Genomic DNA, 21,247 nt, shown 5'->3' on the forward strand with positions numbered 1-21,247 from the left:
CAGTCTTTTTTCTTTGCACAGTAGACAAAAACTGTTGGAAAGCTAGATACCAATCAGCTATATTTTTCCCTGGTACCAGATCATCATACTGGTGAGTTCCTTCAAACCATTTACGTATAGCATTCAGTGCTGCATAATTTGTTCAAGATCACAGAATAAAATGTAAAGTTTTTCAATTAATTTTACAAAAGTAGCAAAACTCTACAACAAAATCCTACAGGAAAAAGTAGACCAATCTCATTTATAAACATGAATTTAAGTGTATTAAACGTAACAAAACTTACCAAGATACAAAACCTAAATCCTAGTTACACAAATACAACTGCTATAGAAATAACGACCTTCTCCCCACCTAGTCTACTTATGACTCAGACAGTAGCTTTTATACCCAACTTCCCCCCGCCCCACCTCTGGCTGGCCCTCACCAGGGGTGGATGCCGGCCCCAGCATTAGCATTAGCCCTGGCCCTAGCCCTCACACTGCCCCTGTCAGCCTCGTCTGCCAGGGCCTCACGGTACTGCACTGGCCAGTGTTGGGGTTCTTTCTTATGGAGCTTGGCCACGAACCCCAGGACTTTCATCTTGCTGGTTTCCAGGTCGCTTCGGGGACCCCAAGAGAATTCCATGCCGGTGGATTGGTGTGAGAAACAAGCCGGTAATTGAGGTATCTCAGCTGCACGAAATCTTCCATAATAAGCCTCCTCGGGCACCCAAAGAGGGGGTGATACTTTGAGGGACGCACCTCCAACCGACACAGCATCTCCCAGACCTGTGCCTCCCTGGCGCTATTACCTTTCATGTAGATAAAGCCCAACATCATCATTAAAAGACCCAGTCTGGGGCCATCTCCTCCTCCTCCTCCTCAAGAGGTTTTAGTTTGTTGGTCAGGATATAAGTGTGGTGCTTCCGGTCAAGCTGTTTCAGCTTGAAACCAAAGACATACGGCAGATGCTCTGCGGCCCTTGCGATGATCTCAGGGAACAGATCCTTTAAGTCTCTGATAATGTATTTCACCATCTCGGAGAGGGTGATAGGACTCTTCTTCCTGTCCTTCACCAGCAGAAACTGCACCAACTCGGCCACCGTCTGATCCAGACGGAGACGGGCCTCGCGCCGGGCCAAGGTTTTGGCTGCCAAAGCCCTCGCACCTTTCAGGGTGATGGAGGGCTCCGCAGCCTCCTCCTCCCTTACAGCACCAAGGTCCTCCTCGAGGCTCTCTTGCAGGAGGGGGCTCGGGGCCACCTCCTGCGAGGCGGTCAGGGCCTGGGTCTCACTGTCGTGGCCACCATCCATCTCCCCCTCCGCCCGAGGGATAGGGAGACAGACCCCCGCTCTCTGGTTTCTACAACATGTTTTCGGGCAGGCAGGTGCAAAGCGCGTACACTGGCCGAGGGGAGTGCAAGCCGCTGCACAAACCCCGGCGGAGGGGTTGGACAGCGGCTGGGACGGCTGGAATAGGACTAGGAGAGATGACAGAGGGGACTTAGTGGCTTCCGGGCTGCACCGCAGAGGGTTCGGGACGGCCGCAACGCCGCCGGCGCCAAAGAAGCGCGGCGAGGCCACCGCGCAGCCTCAGTGCGCGCCGGCAAGCCGATTTGCCGGACCACTTCCGGCCAACTCAGCCAAGATGGCGGCCCCGAGGCCCCGCGAAGCCCCTCCTTTTACTGCTCCCGCTGGGGTGGGAGTGAGCGCAGCCTTCGCAGGATGCCAGGGCTGTGGAGGAGTGTGTCGCCAGCGCTGTTCTTTAGACTTGAAGGCTGGAGGGGGGTAACCAGGGCTTTTCTGAGGTTTCAGTGTACAAGGATGAAATAGGGATGGAGTTCCAGCCACGAACTTTCAGCAGGTGCTTATTTCTATGTGTGTATCTAAGATTTTGAGTAATTTACTGTAGCTTAGTGCGCAGTGCATGAAGGTAAAGGCTGAGATATAAGGCTGTGCGGGACAGTTAGTGACAGGCCTTGAACAGGATGCTACGGAGATTGAAATCTATTCTGAACACGATGGGAATTCATACTACAAGGGGATTTAAGCAAGGGAGTGTCCGGACCAGATCTGTATCTTTCCAGTCTCTCTGGTGGCAGTGTGGAGGATGGATTGGAGTAGGGCTGACCAAAAGCTGGGAATCCAGCTTGGAGTATTGGTATTATTATAGTGCAGAATAGGAACTGAGACTCGGCCTGTCTTGTTCATTGTTATATCCTCAGTGCCCAGAACAGTGCCTGGCACATAGAGGCACTCCATAAATATTGTAAAATGGATGACGAGGGGGTAAGGATAGCAGATTCTGGGGGGGGGGGGTGTCAAAGAAGATGATAAAAGATATACTGAGGTACAGCTGGCAGAAATAGTAACTGATTGGAGGAAAGGGGAGTTTTGTTTTTCTTTTTACCTAATCAAACTTAACTAGTCCCATTACTTTTTGCTTACTCTACTCTGAGCTTTCTCCCACTACCAGTCTGTCTCTCTCCCTCTCTCCCTCCCTCTCTCCCTCCCTCTCCAACTCCTCCTCCTCTTTCTCCTCCTCCTCCCTCTTCTTCCTCTACTTCCTCCTCCCCTCCCCTCCCCTCCCGTCTCCTTTCCTCCTCTCTCCTCTCCCCCTCCCTTTTCTCTCCTCTCCACCTCCCTTTTCTCTCCTCTCCACCTCCCTTTTCTCTCCTCTCCTCTCCTCCCCTCTCCCCCTCCCTTCTCCCCCTCCCCTCTCCCTCTTCCCTCCTCTCCACTCCTCTCCTCTTCTCTCCCTCCTTTCAAGGCTCAGCTTAAATGTCACCTTTCCAAAGCCTTAGTCTCCATGCATGGAAGTTATTTACTGCCATTTCTGAATCACCATAGCAATTTGTATTTGTTTAACACCCACTTGTATAGACCTTATTGTGCACTAGGCTCTGTTCTGTTGTTCAAATATTAATTTGTTTAATTCTCATTAAGGTAAGTACTATTATCACTATCCCCATTTTATAGATGTGTCTTTCCTATGGAATTTGCTATTTACTAGCTATGTAATCTTGGGCAAGTTACCTGAACTCTCCTTCCCTCGGTTGCCTTATGAGTGAAATGGGCATAATAGTAGAGAGAACATTGTGGAGATCATGTGAAGTAATGCATGTAAACCATTTAACACAGTGCTTGGCACGTGGTGTTCAGTAATTGTTAGCTATTATTTATTGCATACTTTTAATGTGCTGATAATGTACTAATTTTTTACATGTATGAACTCATCTACTCATAACAGCCCTGCTAGATAAGTGGTATTATTATCCCCATTTTACAAGTGAAATAACACAAAAAGAGGGTAAGTAACTTCCCCAGCATCACATGACTGAGCCACTATTTCAATCATATAGTATGACTCCAGAGACCATGCTCTTAACCACTATATTAATAGATGTTAATTATTATCATTATTATTGACCATACTCTGTATAATAGTTATTTTTGTGCTTATTACCCTCCAAAACCAAACATCCTAAAAGCTAGGGCTATGTCCTTAACTCTTTTGAAGAGCCCCTCAGCGTCAGCACTCAGTATGTAATTGTCACTGAACAAATGATGAAAGGCTTTACTTTTTTCCAGAGGAAATAGCATTTATCCCCCCCCCCCCCCCCCCCCCCCCCCCCCCCCCCCCCCCCCCCCCCCCCCCCCCCCCCCCCCCCCTGACCGGAGATAGAACCCGTGCCCCCTGCAGTGGAAGCTAGGAGTCTTAACCACTGGATCACCAGGGAAGTCCCTAGACTTTTCTAGATGTAATCATGAACTCTTCATTTTTAAAAACTTCTGAAAGTATATACCCATTTATACTTTATGACTTAGAGAAGCTGAAAGTGTGTGAATGAAGCAGGAGGATGTTATTATAGGTTAACTTGAGGCTGTTATTGGTTTCTATTGTGTAGAATATAAACAGAAACATTTTATGTACAATATATTTAGTCCTCACAAATCCCTATTAGGAAGGTATTATTATTCTCATTTTACAAATGGGAAAATAGTCCCTGAGAGGTTAAACCACCTGTCCCCAACCACCCATCTGTTAAGTGCTAGACTGGAAATGAGGACCTAGATCTGTCTATTCTGAAAACTGTACTCATGACCACCATGCTGGACTGCCTCGTTGTCAGTTTCTCCTGAAGGTAGAACCACTCCTACCTAAAAGGGCATCACTGGAGGTAAAATAGTCTACTTACATATGTTTCTCAGTTCAAGTATTGCTGAGGAGAGACAGAGGAGATAGATGCATGGAAAGGAGCATGCAGGAGATACATTGAATGGAAAGAATTTTGAGGGGCAAATTAGCAGTAATATGACTGGATTTTGAAAACTGAATCAATAATGTAATGCTACTCATCAAAAAAAAAAAAAAGGAACAAACTACTGATACAACATGGATGAGTCTGGCTGACATTATGTTGAGTGAAAGAAGAAAGATACAAAAGATTATATACAATATGATTCCAGTTAATCTGATGTCCAAGACAGGTTTAGCTAATCTGTGGTGACAGAAATGAGAACAGTGGAGGCCTGGAGTGGGGTTGACTGGAAAGGGATATGCATGAACTTTCTTGGGGGGATGGCAATGTTATGTATCTTGGTTTGGGTGTAGATATACATTTGTCAAAACTTTTCAAACTGTACCCTTAATATCTGTGTATCTCATGGTATATAAATACCTTAAAAATTATAAAAATAAAGTTTTAAAATTGAGGTATAATTGACAGATAACATTAGTTTCAGGTGTACAACACAGTGATTTGATATTCATATATATTGTGAAATGATCGCCACAATAAGTCTAGTGAATATCTGTCACCATACATAGTTACTAGATTTTTTTTCTTGTGATGAAAACTGTTAAGATCTATTCTCTTAGCAGCTTTCAAGCATGCAATACAATATAATTAACTATAGTCACCATGTAGAAAAGTTTCCAAAAATTAAATGAATAGGCCTTTAGGTATAGGAGGTGATGAGGGTATGAAAGGTGAATGGCTTTGCTTTGCCACTTGCCAACCCCTGGATGCTACAATGTTTTGTACTGAAAGGGACCTAGACAATCATTTGCCAGTTTTGATTGTGCCGACCTCACACTGGACAGGCAGACTTTTAAAACAATCCTTACCTAAGCTGTTAAAAGGGAGGAAATGTATATCTCTTTGGTAGGGGGTGCGGGGTAGCAGCAAAACAAAATTTGATGACTGTTCGATGGAAACCTTTCTGAAGGATGCTCCTTTGTAGCCTAGACTACAGTGTTTAAAAGCCTACAGTGCTTAGCACAGTTTAGTATGAGGAAAAGGATAAGGGAGTTACACTGGAAAAGCAGAACTGCAGGATGAATTATCCTGGAAATGTCTGGCACCCTGTGGATGTAGAAAAGGTACGTCCTAGAACAAAGCACTGAACCAGGTCAGAAGACCTGAGTTCTGGTGTCCCGACCCCTTCATTCATTCTGTGACCTTGCACGGCATACTTAACCTCTCTGGGCCACTGTTTCCTCATCTTTAGGCCTGACAACCTTAGCTTTGCCAGTCCCCATAGTTGTTTTGAGATTCAAGTAGGATTATAAATGTAAACACACTTTTAAAATGCTCTACCATTGAGAAACAATTATAAAATGTTACAGATTTTTTTTTTTTTTTCTCTAAGAGACCTGGTAGAAAAATCTCAGTAATGAATGTCACTGGCCTCTCATGCAGACATTTTGGAATGAGCTTACACATTCCTGGTTGAAAAAACTGTCTGGCCAAAAAAGATTAAATAAAGAAATGTCATGTCCTGACACTCCATCTAAGGCTAGTGAATGCTTTGGTGGGAAGCCAGAGTTATCTTGCTGGATTCCTTCTAAATTTGTCAATGGATTCCTCCAAGCTCCTGAGTGCCTTCTTCACACAGATGCTGAGTAACGTCTCACTCCAGATCTGAGTGAGCCCCAAACTGCATAGGTGCTTGTGTCTTCTCTGTTTCTCCTGACAGTTTTGATAGCCGTGCAGCTGATCCGGCTCAAAGAAGGGATCAGAGGAAGAGCTTTGTCCCACGTCCCTGGGCCGGGGGCAAAATGGAGCCCAGTTTTGTCACAGCAGAATGGGCAGAGTGTGAAGCCCTGGGTTCTGTATGTGTGGCTGGTATTGAAGCAGGATGGCCAGGCGGATGATTCGATCTGACTTGGGTAATGAAAATTGTTTGTTACTGTTTGAAGAGCAATTGTGTAAGCAACAGTACTCCTGTGTTTGGCTGCCTGTGACCCACCACTGTCTGTAACATAACACCCGACCCAGAGGAGGAACAGACCCTGGCCGGCAGGGGAGGGGAGAGATGCAGGGGGCACAGGGCCCCCTTCTCCCTCCCTCCTCCACTGTCCCACCCGCTCTGTAAACCTTGAAGGAAAGTTGGCGAGAAGGCATTTGCCACCTGGACACAATGAGGCCCAGTGCGAGGGGCAGGCGCAAGGCTGGCGGGGAGCCAGGGCCCTGGTCTGAATGGCCGTCGCCAAGGGGCTGCCAACGGCCCATCTCTATCCCCCAGAGGCCGGGCCAGGGCCAGGGCGGGGGCCCATCTACCCCCACCTTCGAGGCCCCGCTCACACCATTTGCTGGCCGTGACCAGAATGCACGGGACGCTGGCCTTTGAGCCGCTGAACAGAGCTGTTTCCCCTCTGCTGGCCGCCAGTTCCCTTGGATTAGAGCAGGCTCTCCGGATCCCCTTTGTTGGCAGCTTGTTATTCTGCACATACCGAGCACTGCGCATTCATCTTTATTAGTTCTAATTGCTTCCCTATTCTAATGGGATCTTGATATTCCCATACAATTGAAAGGAAATGTATTCATTAAAATAATTCTTCTCCTAACTGCCGCTTCAAGCTGCTTCTCTAAGTGACATTGTCTCTCCAGCCACAGCCTGCTGAGGCCTCTTATTAAGACTCTAGTCAAAAGCCAACTTTGGGAGCAAACTTTCCTTGCAGGAGTTTCCAGACACTGAAGAGAGGGTGCTTTTTAATCGGCTCACACACTGAAGTCGGAGGCCAGCTGGTAGGTCTGGGGGTGCCGCTCGGGGCGGGAGGAGAAGGGCTGGTCTCCAGCACTGCCTGCCTCCCGTAAGAATGCCCCCTTTCTCTACACTGACTGGCTGATTTAGGCAGGGCTCTTCCCCCAGTGTCATCTGGGTGGAACTTTTTGTTTATGCGCGAGCAGTGACTAGGTGTGTTCTTAGAGCAGGCGCTGAGTAAGGTGCTGTGGGAAGTGTGGAGACGGAGCTGCAGTCTCGAGGTGTTTACGGTCTCCGTGGGTGGCTGCCTGCTCTGAGTCCCTCAAGTGACGCAGGAGAGGGGAGGCTGGGAACAGCTCTCAGTGTTCAGAAAGCTTCATGGGACAGAGAACTTAGAAAAGCGGGATACACTTCAATCAGTGTGTTTGATTTAATCACCAAAATCTTTCAAGCCGTGGGATCATGGGGGTAATACAAGAAGCTTCCTTGGGACGTTGGGAACCACTGATCTATTGGGGTGAAATAAGCCATTCTAAAAAAGCACGGCTATGTGAACACCTGCTCTTTACACGAGTGGTGTAAAGACTGCTATAGGAGTTTGGAGGAGTGGAGGGGAGCATGTGCTGGGCACTACACTGTTGCTTGAGTCTTCTTTAATCCCTGTAACAGCCCTGTGAGGGAAGCACAGTTATTCCCCATTTTACAAGCGAGAAGTAGACCAGTTGGATAATTTGTCCAGTGTCCAGAGCTGGGAGTCAGGACTTGAACGCCAGCCTTCTGATCCCAAAGCACAGGCTGTTTTCGCAGGAGCCTGCTGCCTCTCACGTTGCGTCTGTCAGGGCCACCGGAGGAGGTGTGATGTGGAAGGTGGCATTCGATCTCCCTTGAGGCCTTTCGGGGTGGTGGGTCGTCAGCAGGTAGAGTGGGGTCAGGAAGGAAGAGCCTGAGCAGAAGTGCTGGGAAGAACCTAAATCAGGACATGACAGGAGTCCCGGTGGCCCAGCGACTGGAGAGCGAGCAGTAGCAGGAGGAAGGCGGTAAGGTTTGTGGGGGCCAAATTTTGTAGATCCTTGCCTGACAGGAGTTTGGATTTCACGCTGTAGGTACTGTTCCAGTGAGGATATTTGAGCCTCTGGATAAACACATTATTTCTTTCAGGAGCATCAGTTTTCCTTGAGGTGAATAATTTTAGACATCTTCCTATTAAAAGAAATTCAGATAGATCATGCAATAGAATGCAGAATTCTCATGAATCTTTAAGAGAAAACAGAAGACTTCAAAGAGAGCTTGGGTGTGCCGGCAGGAACTTCAGGCTGAGGAGTCCCCTGGGGGAACTGGAGGCGTTTCTTTTGTCTGCTGTTGGTGTCCTTTAGCGGGAAAGTTTGAGAAAGACTGATTTTGGAGAAAATGTTTTGATCCCAGGAATAAAATAATTAGGTGTATTTCAAGAAGGATGGCAGGGGCTTGGAAGACAGGTGGGACAGGGCAGGGACCAAGAGCAGGAGTCCAGATAAGAGATGGTTACAATAAACTCTTAGGAGACATGAAGGGTCTAGGGGGCTGCCTGGGCCTCGGACCCCACCTCTTCACCCGAGCCTTTTTGGAGGCGGCCTGCCTAAGAGATGCCCCACCCCGAAACCACTCCTTCCTTTTAAGGGGCTCAGCGATTAGACTGGGATGGCTGGCCAGGGAGGCTGAAGCAGAAGCTGTTAAGGGAGAGCCTGGGCCTGGGCCAGGAACTGGTCCTCCCAGAGAACCTTTGTGCCCCGGCCACCTCACCCACCATGTTGCCTGCCGACCACTTTCCAGCCCAGCAGCTTTATTAGCTCACCTGCTGGAAGGTACCAGAAGGCAAGTGGTTGGACCAGTGGATTCTCTGCAGTGGTGGTGAGAGCAGGTCCTGTCTTGTTGCAGTGTCTGATGTCCTATACTGGTGGGCAGAGCCATTGGACCCAGCATGGTGGCCAACACCCTGTGGTCAAGAAAGACTCAAAGGGAGGAAGGAGGGAATAAGACATCTCAGCTTAGGACCAAGACTTCACTCTACTTCTCCTTATCATCAGTAGATGGAGATAGCCCACCTTACTTAGCCAGACTCTCCCTTCAGGTGGGCGACTTTTGTAGGTAGCTTAGAAATGAACTTTGAAGCATCATTTTTAAAAAAGCATTAAAAAAATTCCTTAGTGCTTTATTTTTTTCTCATTTTAGAAGAGATTGTTTGTTGTACAGCAATGAGAAAATCCCGACCATTTAAAAGAAAAAACCAAAAAGCACCTATAATTCCACTACCCAGGGGAAACCACAGTTAACAAATACCCTGGTGTGTATCCTCCCCCAATTTTTCTAAGCATTTACTTTTATTGATTGATTGCTTGATTGATTTAGGCTGCGTTGGGTCTTCATTGCTGCGCGCGGGCTTTCTCTAGTTGTGGCGAGAGGGGGCTACTCCTTGTTGCGTGTGCAGGCTTCTCACTGCAGTGGCTTCTCTTGCTGCGGAGCACAGGCTCTAGACGCGAGGGCTTCAGTAGTTGTGGCATGCAGGCTCAGTTGTTGTGGCGCACGGGCTTAGTTTCTTCGCAGCATGTGGGATCTTCCTGGACCAGGGCTCAAACCCGTGCCCCCTGCATTGGCAGGCAGATTATTAACCACTGCGCCACCAGGGAAGCCCCAGCATGTACTTTGTTTTTTTAACAGAGTTATCTTGTATACTCTGCTTTATATACACTATATATATGTATATATATATTCACATACTGTGAATCTCTCACACTAATATTTTTCTATAATGTAATTATTTGTGATTGAAAATATTCCACAGACCCCATGTCACCTTTAATGCCTATTGTATATTTAGGATGTTTTCAGATTTTCATTATTAAATACAATGTGATAAACTTGTTTGTGGCTAAATCTTTCCTATTTCCCATTATGGAAATTATTATACAAGAATATGACCATATAGATACGTGATTTTTTGAAAGACAAAATTGGGATTATTCTATATTTATTTCTATGACCTAATTTATATACTAAATCCATTTTGAAAATCTTTCATGTCTACAAAAGTGAATCTGCACAATTATGTATTCATTTAAAAAATAATACTTTCATGTAGTTCAAAAATCAAAACGACATAAAAAAGAATTTTTTATAAAATTTTTTATGAAATTCTCAATTTCATAAAATTGAGAATTTTTGCTTGCACCCATGTCCCTCTTTACCTGGTTTCCTGATTTCCCCTCCCATAGGTCACTGCTTTTAATAGTTACAGTGCCCCTTTTTGAAAATACAAGCAAATGCAATTATATATACCTTGCCCCTTCTTACAAAGAAGTCAGCACACTATGTTCATTACTAGGCACTGTGCTTAAAACAAAAAAACTTAATAGTATGTAGTGGAGACTTTTGCATATCAGCACATAGCTTCCTGGCATATTATGGTTTGGATGGACAATAATATCTAACCAATTCCATATAATTGGACATTTGGGTTATTTCCAATCTTTTACTATTAAAAGCAATGTTATAATACAGACATATATCATTTCTGTATGTGTGCAAATATATTTGCCCAAAAAATTCAGAGAGTGGGATTGATGAGCCAATAGGTAAATACATTAGTAACATTAATAGAAAATGCCATATTGCCCTTCATAGGTGTGTATCATTTTCTATTCCTACCAGCAATGTATGAGGGTGCCTATTTCCCTACAACTTCCCCCAATCAAGTGTATTTTGGATATGTAAAAATCTGATGGGTAAAAAATGGATATATCATTGCAACTATAATTTGTACTCATTATTACTAATGAAGTCGAACGTTCTTTTATACGCTAAAAAGCTATCTGTATTTCTTTTTTCTGAAAAAGGGCATTTTTTTCTATTGGGTTATTGGTCTCCTTGATTTATAGAAACAAATTATGTATTAGAGTGCTTGACCCTTTGTGAAGTGAGTTGCAGTTTTTTTTCCAGTTAGTCTTTTGTTTGTTTTGCTTATGGTGCCTTTGCCATGCAGGAGTTTTAAGATTTTTATATAGATGTATTTATCTTTTATTTTATGACTTTTATGTCTTATTTCATGACTTCTGAATTTTTGAATCAGTTAGAAAGACTGTCATTACTTCAAGATTATAAAGGAGTTCTCTTATTCTTCTGGTAATTTTATGGTTTTATTTTGTGCATTTAAATCTTTGATCCAGTTGATGCTTATCGTGGTGTACTGTGTGAAATACTGGTCTAGCATCTATCTTTTTCCACATAGTCAAACACCATTTATTAAAAAGTCTGGGGCTTCCCTGGTGGCACAGTGGTTGAGAATCCGCCTGCCAATGCAGGGGACATGGGTTTGAGCCCTGGTCCGGGAAGATCCCATATGCCGCAGAGCAACTAAGCCCGTGCGTCACAACTACTGAGCCTGCATTCTAGAGCCCGTGCTCCGCAACTACTGGAGCCTGCGTGCCTAGAGCCCGTGCTCCGCAACAAGAGAAGCCACCGCAATGAGAAGCCCGCGCACTGCAACGAAGAGTAGCCCCCCCCAAAAAAAAGAGTAGCCCCTGCTCGCCACAACTAGAGAAAAGCCCGTGCACAGCAACGAAGACCCAACACAGCCAAAAATAAATAAATTTATTTAAAAAAATCCTGTCTTTGCCTCACCGATTTGGTATTTATCTTATACCAAATTCTCATATATATTTGGATCTGTTTCTGGGCTTTATTCTATTCCATTGGCCTGTATGTCTATACAGCATCATTTTTGGTAGCTACATAATATTGCTTCTTATGTATATAACATAATTTATTTGACTAATTCATTTTTGTTAAAAATCTAGGTTGCTTCCAATTTTTCAACATTCCAAAGAGTGCCTCAGTGAATAAAATCCTTATATAGGTTTTATGTGTGCATGTGTGTGTAGCAGATCCGTTTTTTCCTTTGGATAAATTTTTATACATGGAATTACTGGGTCAAAAGTTACGTGCCTTCTTAGGCTTTTTTCATACATATTGCCAAAATGCCTTCCAGAAAGATTGTACCAGTTACACTCCCTCCAACAGTGTATGAGCGCTGATTTCCCCTCACCCACACCAACTCTCAGTATTATCATTCTTTTTAATCATTGCCAATCTGATCAGGAAAAAAAAAGGGCCTCTCATTGCTGTTTTAATTTGCCTTTCTTTGAATGCTAGTGAGGTTGAACATTTTTTCAATTTATGGTGGTTTTTGATGTACAGAAGTTTTTAATTTTTAATGTAGTCAAATCTATCAATCTTTTCCTCTATGGTTTCTGCTTTTGTTGACATGTTTAGAAAGTCCCTCCCATCGTAAGATTATAAAATATCCACTTATATTTTCTTCTAGTACCTTTATGGTTTCATTTCCATCTTCATCCATCTGGTATTCATTTTGATGAATGGTGTGAGCTGGGAAAGAACTTGTATTATTTATTTATTTATTTCCCAAATGGATAACCCGTTCTTTCATCACTGTTAAAAAGCATATATTTGTGTGTGTGTGTGTGTGTGTGTGTGTGTGTGTGTGTGACTCTTTCTAGAATGAACATCTTGAATAGCTGGATACTGAGGGTAATTGAGTTCTACACTCTGGGTCATCATTAGAAACATCAGTCATACTAAACAGGCAGACGTGACACTTTCCAGCATACATGGGCTTTTAAGGACCGACCGACATTTGATATTCAAATCCCAGCATTGCAGCTCAATGCTGGTGCAACTTTGAGGGAGACCATCCATGATTCTCCTTGAGTCTTGTTTTTTTCATCTGTAAAATGGGGTACATTCCCTTCGGACTGAAGCCCTCCCTCCTGGCTCCGCCATCTAGTGATCGCCTCAGGCCCTGACTGTAAATAGGATATGCTGGAGAGGGGAGGGGTTGAGTGCTGTGTTTGCTTTTTATAGGCTTTCCATCTTTACACTTGTGCTCAGACTCTCATTTGTTACGTCTTGCTGGTTTTAGTGTCTTTTCATTAGCAGCTTTTCTCTCCCGTCTGAATATGCGGTTTTTAATCATATACCAGCTAGGAAACCAGACAACTGGATTGTTAGAAGTGTATATAAATTAAGAGTAACTGGGATCTGAGTGAGGGCTTGAGGGCCTCTCCTGTTGTGTAATGTAGTGGTTCTCAACCCTGGCTGCACATTAGAATCACCTGGGGAGATTTTAAAGCATATCCACGCCTGGGTCCTACCCCAGGCCAATTAAATCAGAATCTCTGGTGGTTGTCCCCAGGCCTGGGTGTGTGATGAAGCTCTGCAGGTGATTCTATTCCTGGGTTTTTTTTTTTTTTTTTTGGCTGTACGCGGGCCTCTCACTGCTGTGGCCTCTCCCGCCGTGGAGCACAGGCTCTGAAAGCACAGACTCAGCGGCCATGGCTCACGGGCCCAGCCGCTCCGCGGCATGTGGGATCTTCCCAGACCGGTGCATGAACCCATGTCCCCTGCATCGGCAGGCGGACTCTCAACCACTGCGCCACCAGGGAAGCCCTCTGCAGGTGATTCTAATATGCATGCAGGGTGGGGAACCATTGGTTGAGTGCCCTGGCTTTGTGAGATCAGTATTTACACTCAGTGGTCTCCCCCTCTGGTTCCCTTCTAAAATGTGCCCCAAGTTGTGAGGGTCGCCCTACAGAACAGATGGCCAGATGGCAGAGATGGCAGGGATTTTCTGGAGGCCATGCGCTTGCTGGAGAGGGCAGCACCAGCTCTCAGGCCTCTGTCACCCTGGAGGTCACGTACCTCTGGAATTTGGAAATGGTGTTGGCAGTTTCTTTTCAGAAAAATAGAGCCATCCTAGTCTCCCTGATGCAGTTCCTCCCGCCTCTGGGGGCTCTCCTGAGGAGTGCGAGAGGTGATGAGAAACAAACATTGAGAAAATAGCTTTAGTTATTTCTATCTCGTCTATTTGTGTATTCTCTTGTTCTCTTGGCCCCTTCTCTGCCCCCCAGAACACATGTAGGTGATACATGTCAAGCCACGCTTGGTCCCCAGCTTTGGTGAATCCGTCCTATCTGTGGTGGAGCTGCTCTCTCCCAAAGTCAGGCTCACCTCCGCCAACAATTGGACTCACTTTGTCACCTGGAAAAATAGATAAAGCCCACAGGATGAGTCCCAACATCAAGTCTCTTTGCTACAAGATCAGCCTTCTTCTTATTCTCAAGTTTTGATAAACTGACTGTGGGCGTAGCCCATGCACTCAAGCCCCCTTCTAGGTGCCTCACCTGGTTTATCTAAGACTAGGGCCCCTCTGGTTCCACCAGACTCTGTGGGGAAAAGTTATCGCCTTTACTAATGAATGAAAACTCCTCCAAGCTTACTGATGAAGGGAGAATCTCTGTGGAGAGAGGTGACTGGAATTTTCCCTTGGGATTTCTCACTCATCACCGACACTAGTCAGTGGCTCTACCCTCCAACACACACACATACACTGGGCAGCTGAGATAAGGCTGGATCCTTCAGACCAGCCTTTACTACACGTTGGGGATAACAAGAGAAATAAACAGAGAAGAATAACATGACTTCATATAAGTCATGACTTGTCATTTGCAAGATATGACTTGATCAGGAGGGCTCAGGGCCCACTTATCCTAGTGCGGGGCTGCCTCTGTGTAGTCAGAACCATCCCAGCAGCCCGGGGAAGCCTGGACAGATGCTTTCTTGAAAGTTCAGGTGGATCCACCAAAATAATGAAGCCAAGAAGGAGACGAGAGTCCCCCTTCTGTCTGGTGCCACCATCTGCATTCCAGTTACTTGTCTGAGGATCTGCCTTTTCCTGGGATGATTGAAATAATGGCTCCTTTTTATGGGAAATAGAACTCAGATTCAGGTAAGGTTTTGATGCTCATTAAGGCTCATACAGCAAGGAAGGGGGTGGGCACACACCAGCTCACCTCAATGACTTGACTGGTTTTGCCAGAGGTACAGTTTATATCCACAAGACAATGGTTTTTCTTTTTTTCGACAATGTTTTTTCTTTAGATACGTTCAGTTGAGAGACACACAACATTGTGAAATTCTCTAGTGTTGATTCATGACGGAGCCATAGGTGAGCAAACTGAGGGTTATTTATAGACTGCTGTTGATGTGCTTTTCAAAGAGGTCCCAATAGTTGTCCAGGGGGAGAAAAATGCAAGGGTCTATCAATCAGTCTGCTGAGACTTTTGCTCTACCTGGAAGTCTATGTGACATAGCTCTGCCTAACATGGTGGTTTCTTCTTCATACTCATCAAGACAGGCCTCATTCCCTATTCATGGGGGAATGGCCTTACCCTATGGCCCCAGCCAAACAAGAATGTAGCAGGACACAGCAAATCAATGGGGTCTGAGTGCGAAATGCTGATAGATTTCCCTAATGCTGTCTGTCTGGTCTGTGTTCCTGGAGATTGTATGGCCATCATCCTGCATTCCTTATGGGTTGAGTAACCCCATAAACTGTGGCCCACTGATCTTCAATGGAGGCAGTGCTGCCCCCTAGAGGCATTTTAGGAATATGTAGTGTATTTATGTTTGTTGCATTGGTTGCTGAGGCACTACTTAGGAGAGATTGAGGGGGCCAGACTCCTTGCCTTAGGTGATGCAGTTTTATCCAACGATTTGTCCTGCACTTCATGTGACATTTGAATGCCCCACCCAACATTCATATATAGGTAGAAAATCTCTATATTGGTCTGAGCTTAGAACCTAATTCCATTTTGTATATAAACACAAAGTACTTTTTTTAAAAAAATTTATTTATATTTAGCTGTGTTGGGTCTTTGCTGCTGTGCGCGGGCTTTTCTCTAGTTGCAGCGAGTGGGGACTACTCACTGCGGTGCGCGAGCTTCTCACTGCGGTGGCTTCTCTTGTTGTGGAGAACGGGTCTAGGTGCGCAGGCTTCAGTAGTTGTGGCTCGTGGGCTCAGTAGTTGTGGTGCACGAGCTTAGTTGCTCTGCGGCATGTGGGATCTTCCTGGACCAGGGCTCGAACCCGTGTCCCCTGCACTGACAGGCAGATTCTTAACCACTGCACCACCAGGGAAGTCCCACACAGTACTTTTTGCATAGTTTTAATATACACTGAATTTTTCATGAATGTTACTATCATATAAATCGAGAGAATACTGTATTTTATCTTTACCAGAAGTTGTTCACCATTTCAGACAACCACAATACGAATAGCAGAATCCTTGCCACATTTGAATTGCCAAAATAACACACCTCTATTCATCTGCATTCGTTCATATCTGTATGAATATATAGTACTTGTTTAATCTTGTTTCAGAACATCAGATATAAAGAAGTACCCGTAATGTTGAAGTCAATAATGTTTTACTGCTCTTAAATTCAAACTTACTCATTATAAGTAGGTCTAATTGTCTTATATCTTCTTATGTAGTTATGCTCAAGCATTTATAAATTTAAGTGCATATTATTTTATTCTAAATTATTTCCTTTTAGTTCTTTATCTTATAGTTAGGGCTATATGTTGATTCTTTAAAAAATTACATGCGTAGGTGGGTCATACTATCTGTAAATTTCATTTCAGTATAGTAAAAGTGGTCTTACAAAATACTTGCTATAAAAAGGGAGCATTGGATCTGATAGAGTTGGGATGCACTGCTCTCGGTAACCTCCTGGAGGATGTGTTATCTAATTTTCACAACAGCTGTATGAGCTAGGTCCTATTATGACCGCCATTTTGCACCTGAGGAAACTGAGTCACAGAGACATGCGGTACTTTCCCCAAGGTCACATATCTGGAAAAGGGGAGCCAGGATCCTAGAGGACTTTCACAATACCAGGTCACTATTCTGCCTTCCACCCATCATGTTTGGCCCATCTCCCGTGATTGGCCCAGGTGTCTACCAGAAACCCATCCTCTGGCCTTGTTAGGCCTTTTACAGGGCCCAGCAGGGACTCAGACTGGAAGAAAAAATTACTTTTCCCTTTTGGATAACATTTCAATAGAGTAAATCAAAGGGAAATGCTTTGCATAGAGCAGATCCCCAATAAACTTTGCTGAATGAATGATTTGGTAGAGTGGTACTGGGTCCTTTGGAACAGCCCTTAGATTTTTTTTATAGCATTTAAAACATTTATTTATTTTATCTTTGGCTGTGTTGGGTCTTCGTTGCTGCACGCGGGCTTTTCTCTAGCTGTGGTGAGCGGGGGCTACTCTTCGTTGCGGTGCACGGGCTTCTCATTGCGGTGGCTTCTCTTGTTGTGGAACGTGGGCTCTAGGTGCGTGGGCTCAGTAGTTGTGGCACGGGGGCTCTAGAGCGCAGGCTTAGTAGTTGTGGCTCACGGGCTTAGTTGCTCCGCGGCATGTGGGATATTCCCGTACCAGGGCTCGAACTCGTGTCCCCTGCATTGGCAGGGGGATTCTTTTTTTTTTTGCTGTACGCGGGCCTCTCACTGCTGTGGCCCCTCCCGCTGCGGAGCACAGGCTCCGGACACGCAGGCCCAGCGGCCATGGCTCACGGGCCCAGCCGTTCCGCGGCATGTGGGATCCTCCCAGACCGGGGCACGAACCCGTGTCCCCTGCATCGGCAGGCAGACTCTCAACCACTGCGCCACCAGGGAAGCCCCAGGGGGATTCTTAACCACTGCGCCACCAGGGAAGCCCAGCCCCTAGATTTTTAATAATTTATTTCAGTAAGTTGATGTGAGTTTCCCAGCCATTGACACCAGGTTCACTGGTCTCCCACCTCAAGGATGGAGGCTTGCATTGTCTCCCTGGGGCTGAGAAAAGCTGGCCATTCTTTTTTCCCAGGAAGCACTGCTGTTGAAACAGGAACCAGCACATCTCCCTCATTCTTTCGCCATGCTCACTGATGTGGGCCTCGGGCCCTGGATGTGAGGTATTCTTTAAATAATAGCCTTTCTTCAGACCCTTGCCTGTGATCTAACTGATGCTGGCCTGGGAGATGCCAGCTCCTATAGTGGGTACCACAAAGAGATGCTGCACTGTGTTTCCTATGTGTCTTTGGCAGGTCTCATTCTGAGCTCCTGCTTCTTTCCTTCATTCAGCAAATGTTTTCTGAGGGCTTGCTTTGTGCCAGATACTGGGGTGCAGGGATAAGCAATAACACATGGTCCCTACCCTCCAGAGACTCAGATTTAGGACAGAGGACTGACTTTTGCAATAAAGTATGGAAAGAGCTGTGACAGTGGAATATACAGAGGCTCTGGGAGCCCAAGGAGCGGGGCAGCTGACCCAGACTGGGAAGAGGAGGGAAGCCTTCCTGGAGGAGGTGTTGCCTGAGCTTAATCCAAAGGAAAGCTTATGATTTAGCAAAGGCAAAGGATGACTCTGTTAGTCAGGGTCACAACAGAGAATGATGACACACTAAGTTAGGATGATTTGAGGAGGGTTTATGTACAAAGGGGTTATTTGCAAAGGTGTGGGTAGGGGGTGGGGGAATGTTATGAGATATCACAGAAACCCAGGCTAGCGGCAGGCCCTAGGCCAGGAGGGGGGCTACTGTACTCTGGAAGGAGAGAAAGTCCTGTAGAACAGGCTGCCTTGATAGAAGGAGCGACCCTCCATCTGGGAGCAGGCAGCCTGATCGACTCGACAGGGAGGGAATAATTACGCTGGCTTCACTTTCTCTTATCCTCCCATTGCTCCTGATTTTCCCCATTGGCTAAATCCAACCGGAAGCCATAGGGCTCTAGAGTTCGTTTATGTGATCCATACGGGGCAGCCTCTGGGGCACAGAGCAGGGCAGAGAGTGGGTCTGGAGGATCCAGCAGGTCTATCCAGCACACTGGGTTAGGGAAAGCCTGGAGGTGGGGGAGAGCATGTAAACTGGGGAAACGTATACTTTATGGCTGGAGTGTGGAGTAAACTGGGCTGAGATCTGTCCATTATGAAAGGCCATGCATGTCTTTCTGAGGAATTTGAAAATTTGTCCTGAAGGCAGGGAGAGCACTAAAGGATTTTAGTCAGGAGGTGACATGATTAGATTTGTGTTTTTAAATGGCCCCTCTAGCCCTGGTGTGCAGATGACCTGGAAGTACCATTTCAGACTAGAGATAATGAGGCCTGAATCAAGACAGTGGCTGTGGAGAAAGAAGTGGATGGATTTGAGGAATTTTTAGGACATAGACTCAAAATGTGATCCAGGATTGGATAGGGAGGTGTCAAGGCCCTGGTTTCTGGCTTGAAGCTCGGACAGGGGAGGGAACTTCACGGGAGCAAGTTGGTCTTCCGGCCGTTGCCTCCCGGGTTTTGCTTTCTGGATTCAGAAGACATAGATTGGCCCTCGTTAGCGGGACCTTAAGCTTTCAAGGGGGCTTTGGAGGGGCTTCTTAGTCATGCAGCAGGTTGGCCCCATCTTGGCTGTTCCATGAGCAAATCAAACTAGAGAGAAGGAGAGGCATCTTCTGCTCTCCCCCCTGGGATCTCCTGAGCCAGAACCTGCTCCCCTCCAACCCCTGCCCCTTTCCATATGGAGAGAGGATGTGTTTTCTTTTAACGTGCTTCACTGCAGGGGCAAATGAGGCCCAGCTGAGGGGAGAGAGCCAGCAATGAGGCAGAGCACGGGCTCAGCAAGCTGGGGCGAGCGCTGGGGTCCTGTCATCCCTGGTTTCCTTCCCCAGCTTTTCTGAAGGCACAGGTCCCCATAGGCTCATATTTCATCACTCGCAACTCTGAGGAACCTGCTATCCAGTAACAGGTCCCACTCCTTGGAGTTCTCTGCCCTGAAACCTGGAATAATTTTCTTTTGTTTTAGAGGGAAATGTTCTTTCAAGTCCTAAGAACTTGGGTCGTCATGGCAACACATAAGGGTGGGAGGGGTGGTGGGGGTGGGGTGGGGGGGCTTCTTAGCAGCATTTTGTTTCAAATGCCTGATTAAAGGAAAAGCTGCTTTGGAGTTTGCCTCATTAAGACATAGCTGGGCGCAGGCTTGCTGGAGGATTTTCTGGTTCATCATTTTACACTTTACGTTTTGCCTACATTTTCTCACCTGATGGACAGTCTTCTGGGATTTCTCCCTGAGAATTTTGGCTCGTGCACTTCTCCGAAAATTTCAGCTCATTCCTGGCAAGAGAGTTGGTGGGAGTGTTTCCTTTGTTCTCTCCGGGGCCTTGTCCTGTAAGCCCCTTACTTACAATAGGACCTGCCACTTGAAAGGAAAAAAAAAAAAAGGTGTGCTTATTGAGGTTTTGTTCAGTCTGTGGAAGGAAAGATGTTAGCTGAGCAGCCATTTCACTCCACACTCTGCTTTTGGTCCAGGATCCTTCTCCCATTTTGACCTGGGCCAAGGGCTAGGGGCGTCCAGTGCTGACTCTGGCTCTGGGGGATGTCTTCCACCTGCTGTCTGTGGGAATCCAGGAGAAAATAAATGTGGAAGTGTTTAACCCAGAGGCTGAACTTAAGTCTTTTTTTCCCTAAACTGAACTGTAAATCCTCGCTTGACGTGACTTTAGAATTCTCCTTCAGCTGGGACCAGCCTCCCCACTCCACCCCAGTCCATACCTTCTTTCCCAGCAGGAAATTCCAACTCAGACCTACAAATGATACTCAATCACCTTACAATTGCCCGGGGTTTCAATTAAAATATTTCCCACACTCAGTCACCAAGTCTTGTCATTTATTCCTTCAACGAGACTTCTAGATTCACCTAGTAATTTTTAAAAAATATTTATTTATTTGGTTGTGTTGGGTCTTAGTTGGGGCAGTCGGGCTCCTTAGTTGCGACGTGAATGTGAGATCTAGTTCCCAGACCAGGGATCGAACCTGGGCCCTCTGCACTGGGAGTGCGGAGTCTTAACCACTGTACCACCAGGGAAGTCCCTCACCTAGTTATTAATGTTCTTATTAACAATAGCCCCCACTTATTATTTTTTAAAATAAATTTATTTTATTTATTTATTTTTGGCTGATTTGGGTCTTCGTTGTAGCACGCGGGCTTTCTCTAATTGCGGTGCGCGGGCTTCTCATTGCGGTGGCTTCTCTTGTTGCGGAGCAAGGGCTCTAGGCGCGCAGGCTTCAGTAGTTGTGGCTCGCGGGCTCTAGAGCACAGGGTCAGTAGTTGTGGTGCACGGGCTTAGTTGCTCCATGGCATGTGGGATCTTCCCGGACCAGGGCTTGAACCTGCGTCCCCTGCATTGGCAGGCGGATTCTTAACCACTGCACCACCAGGGAAGCCCACCAGTCCCCACTTATTGAGCATTACTGAGAGCCAAGATTTCTATGTGTCACCTAATTTAATAGTCACCCAAACCCTGTGAGGCAGGTACCATTCTTTGCATCTTACAGAGGAGGGAACTGAAGACCCCAAA

At 46.0% G+C, this 21,247-nt stretch overlaps 1 protein-coding gene across 1 annotated transcript in view; it reads right to left on the bottom strand.

Annotated features, from left to right (window-relative positions):
- Positions 1 to 421: 421 nt before the first annotated feature.
- The window catches only part of MAGEF1 (MAGE family member F1), a gene marked incomplete at both ends in the record, with an annotated part of 52,196 nt that continues 31,370 nt past the window's right edge, over positions 422 to 21,247 (bottom strand). Inside the window, 5 exon segments of the mRNA XM_082655293.1 lie at positions 422 to 627; positions 630 to 845; positions 848 to 1,459; positions 6,551 to 6,707; positions 8,800 to 8,940. Of these exon segments, the coding sequence (XP_082511419.1) occupies positions 422 to 627; positions 630 to 845; positions 848 to 1,459; positions 6,551 to 6,707; positions 8,800 to 8,940 (1,332 nt within the window).

This window comes from Grampus griseus (assembly GCF_964374135.1).
Source record: "Grampus griseus genome assembly, chromosome: 5".
NCBI lineage: Eukaryota > Metazoa > Chordata > Mammalia > Artiodactyla > Delphinidae > Grampus > Grampus griseus.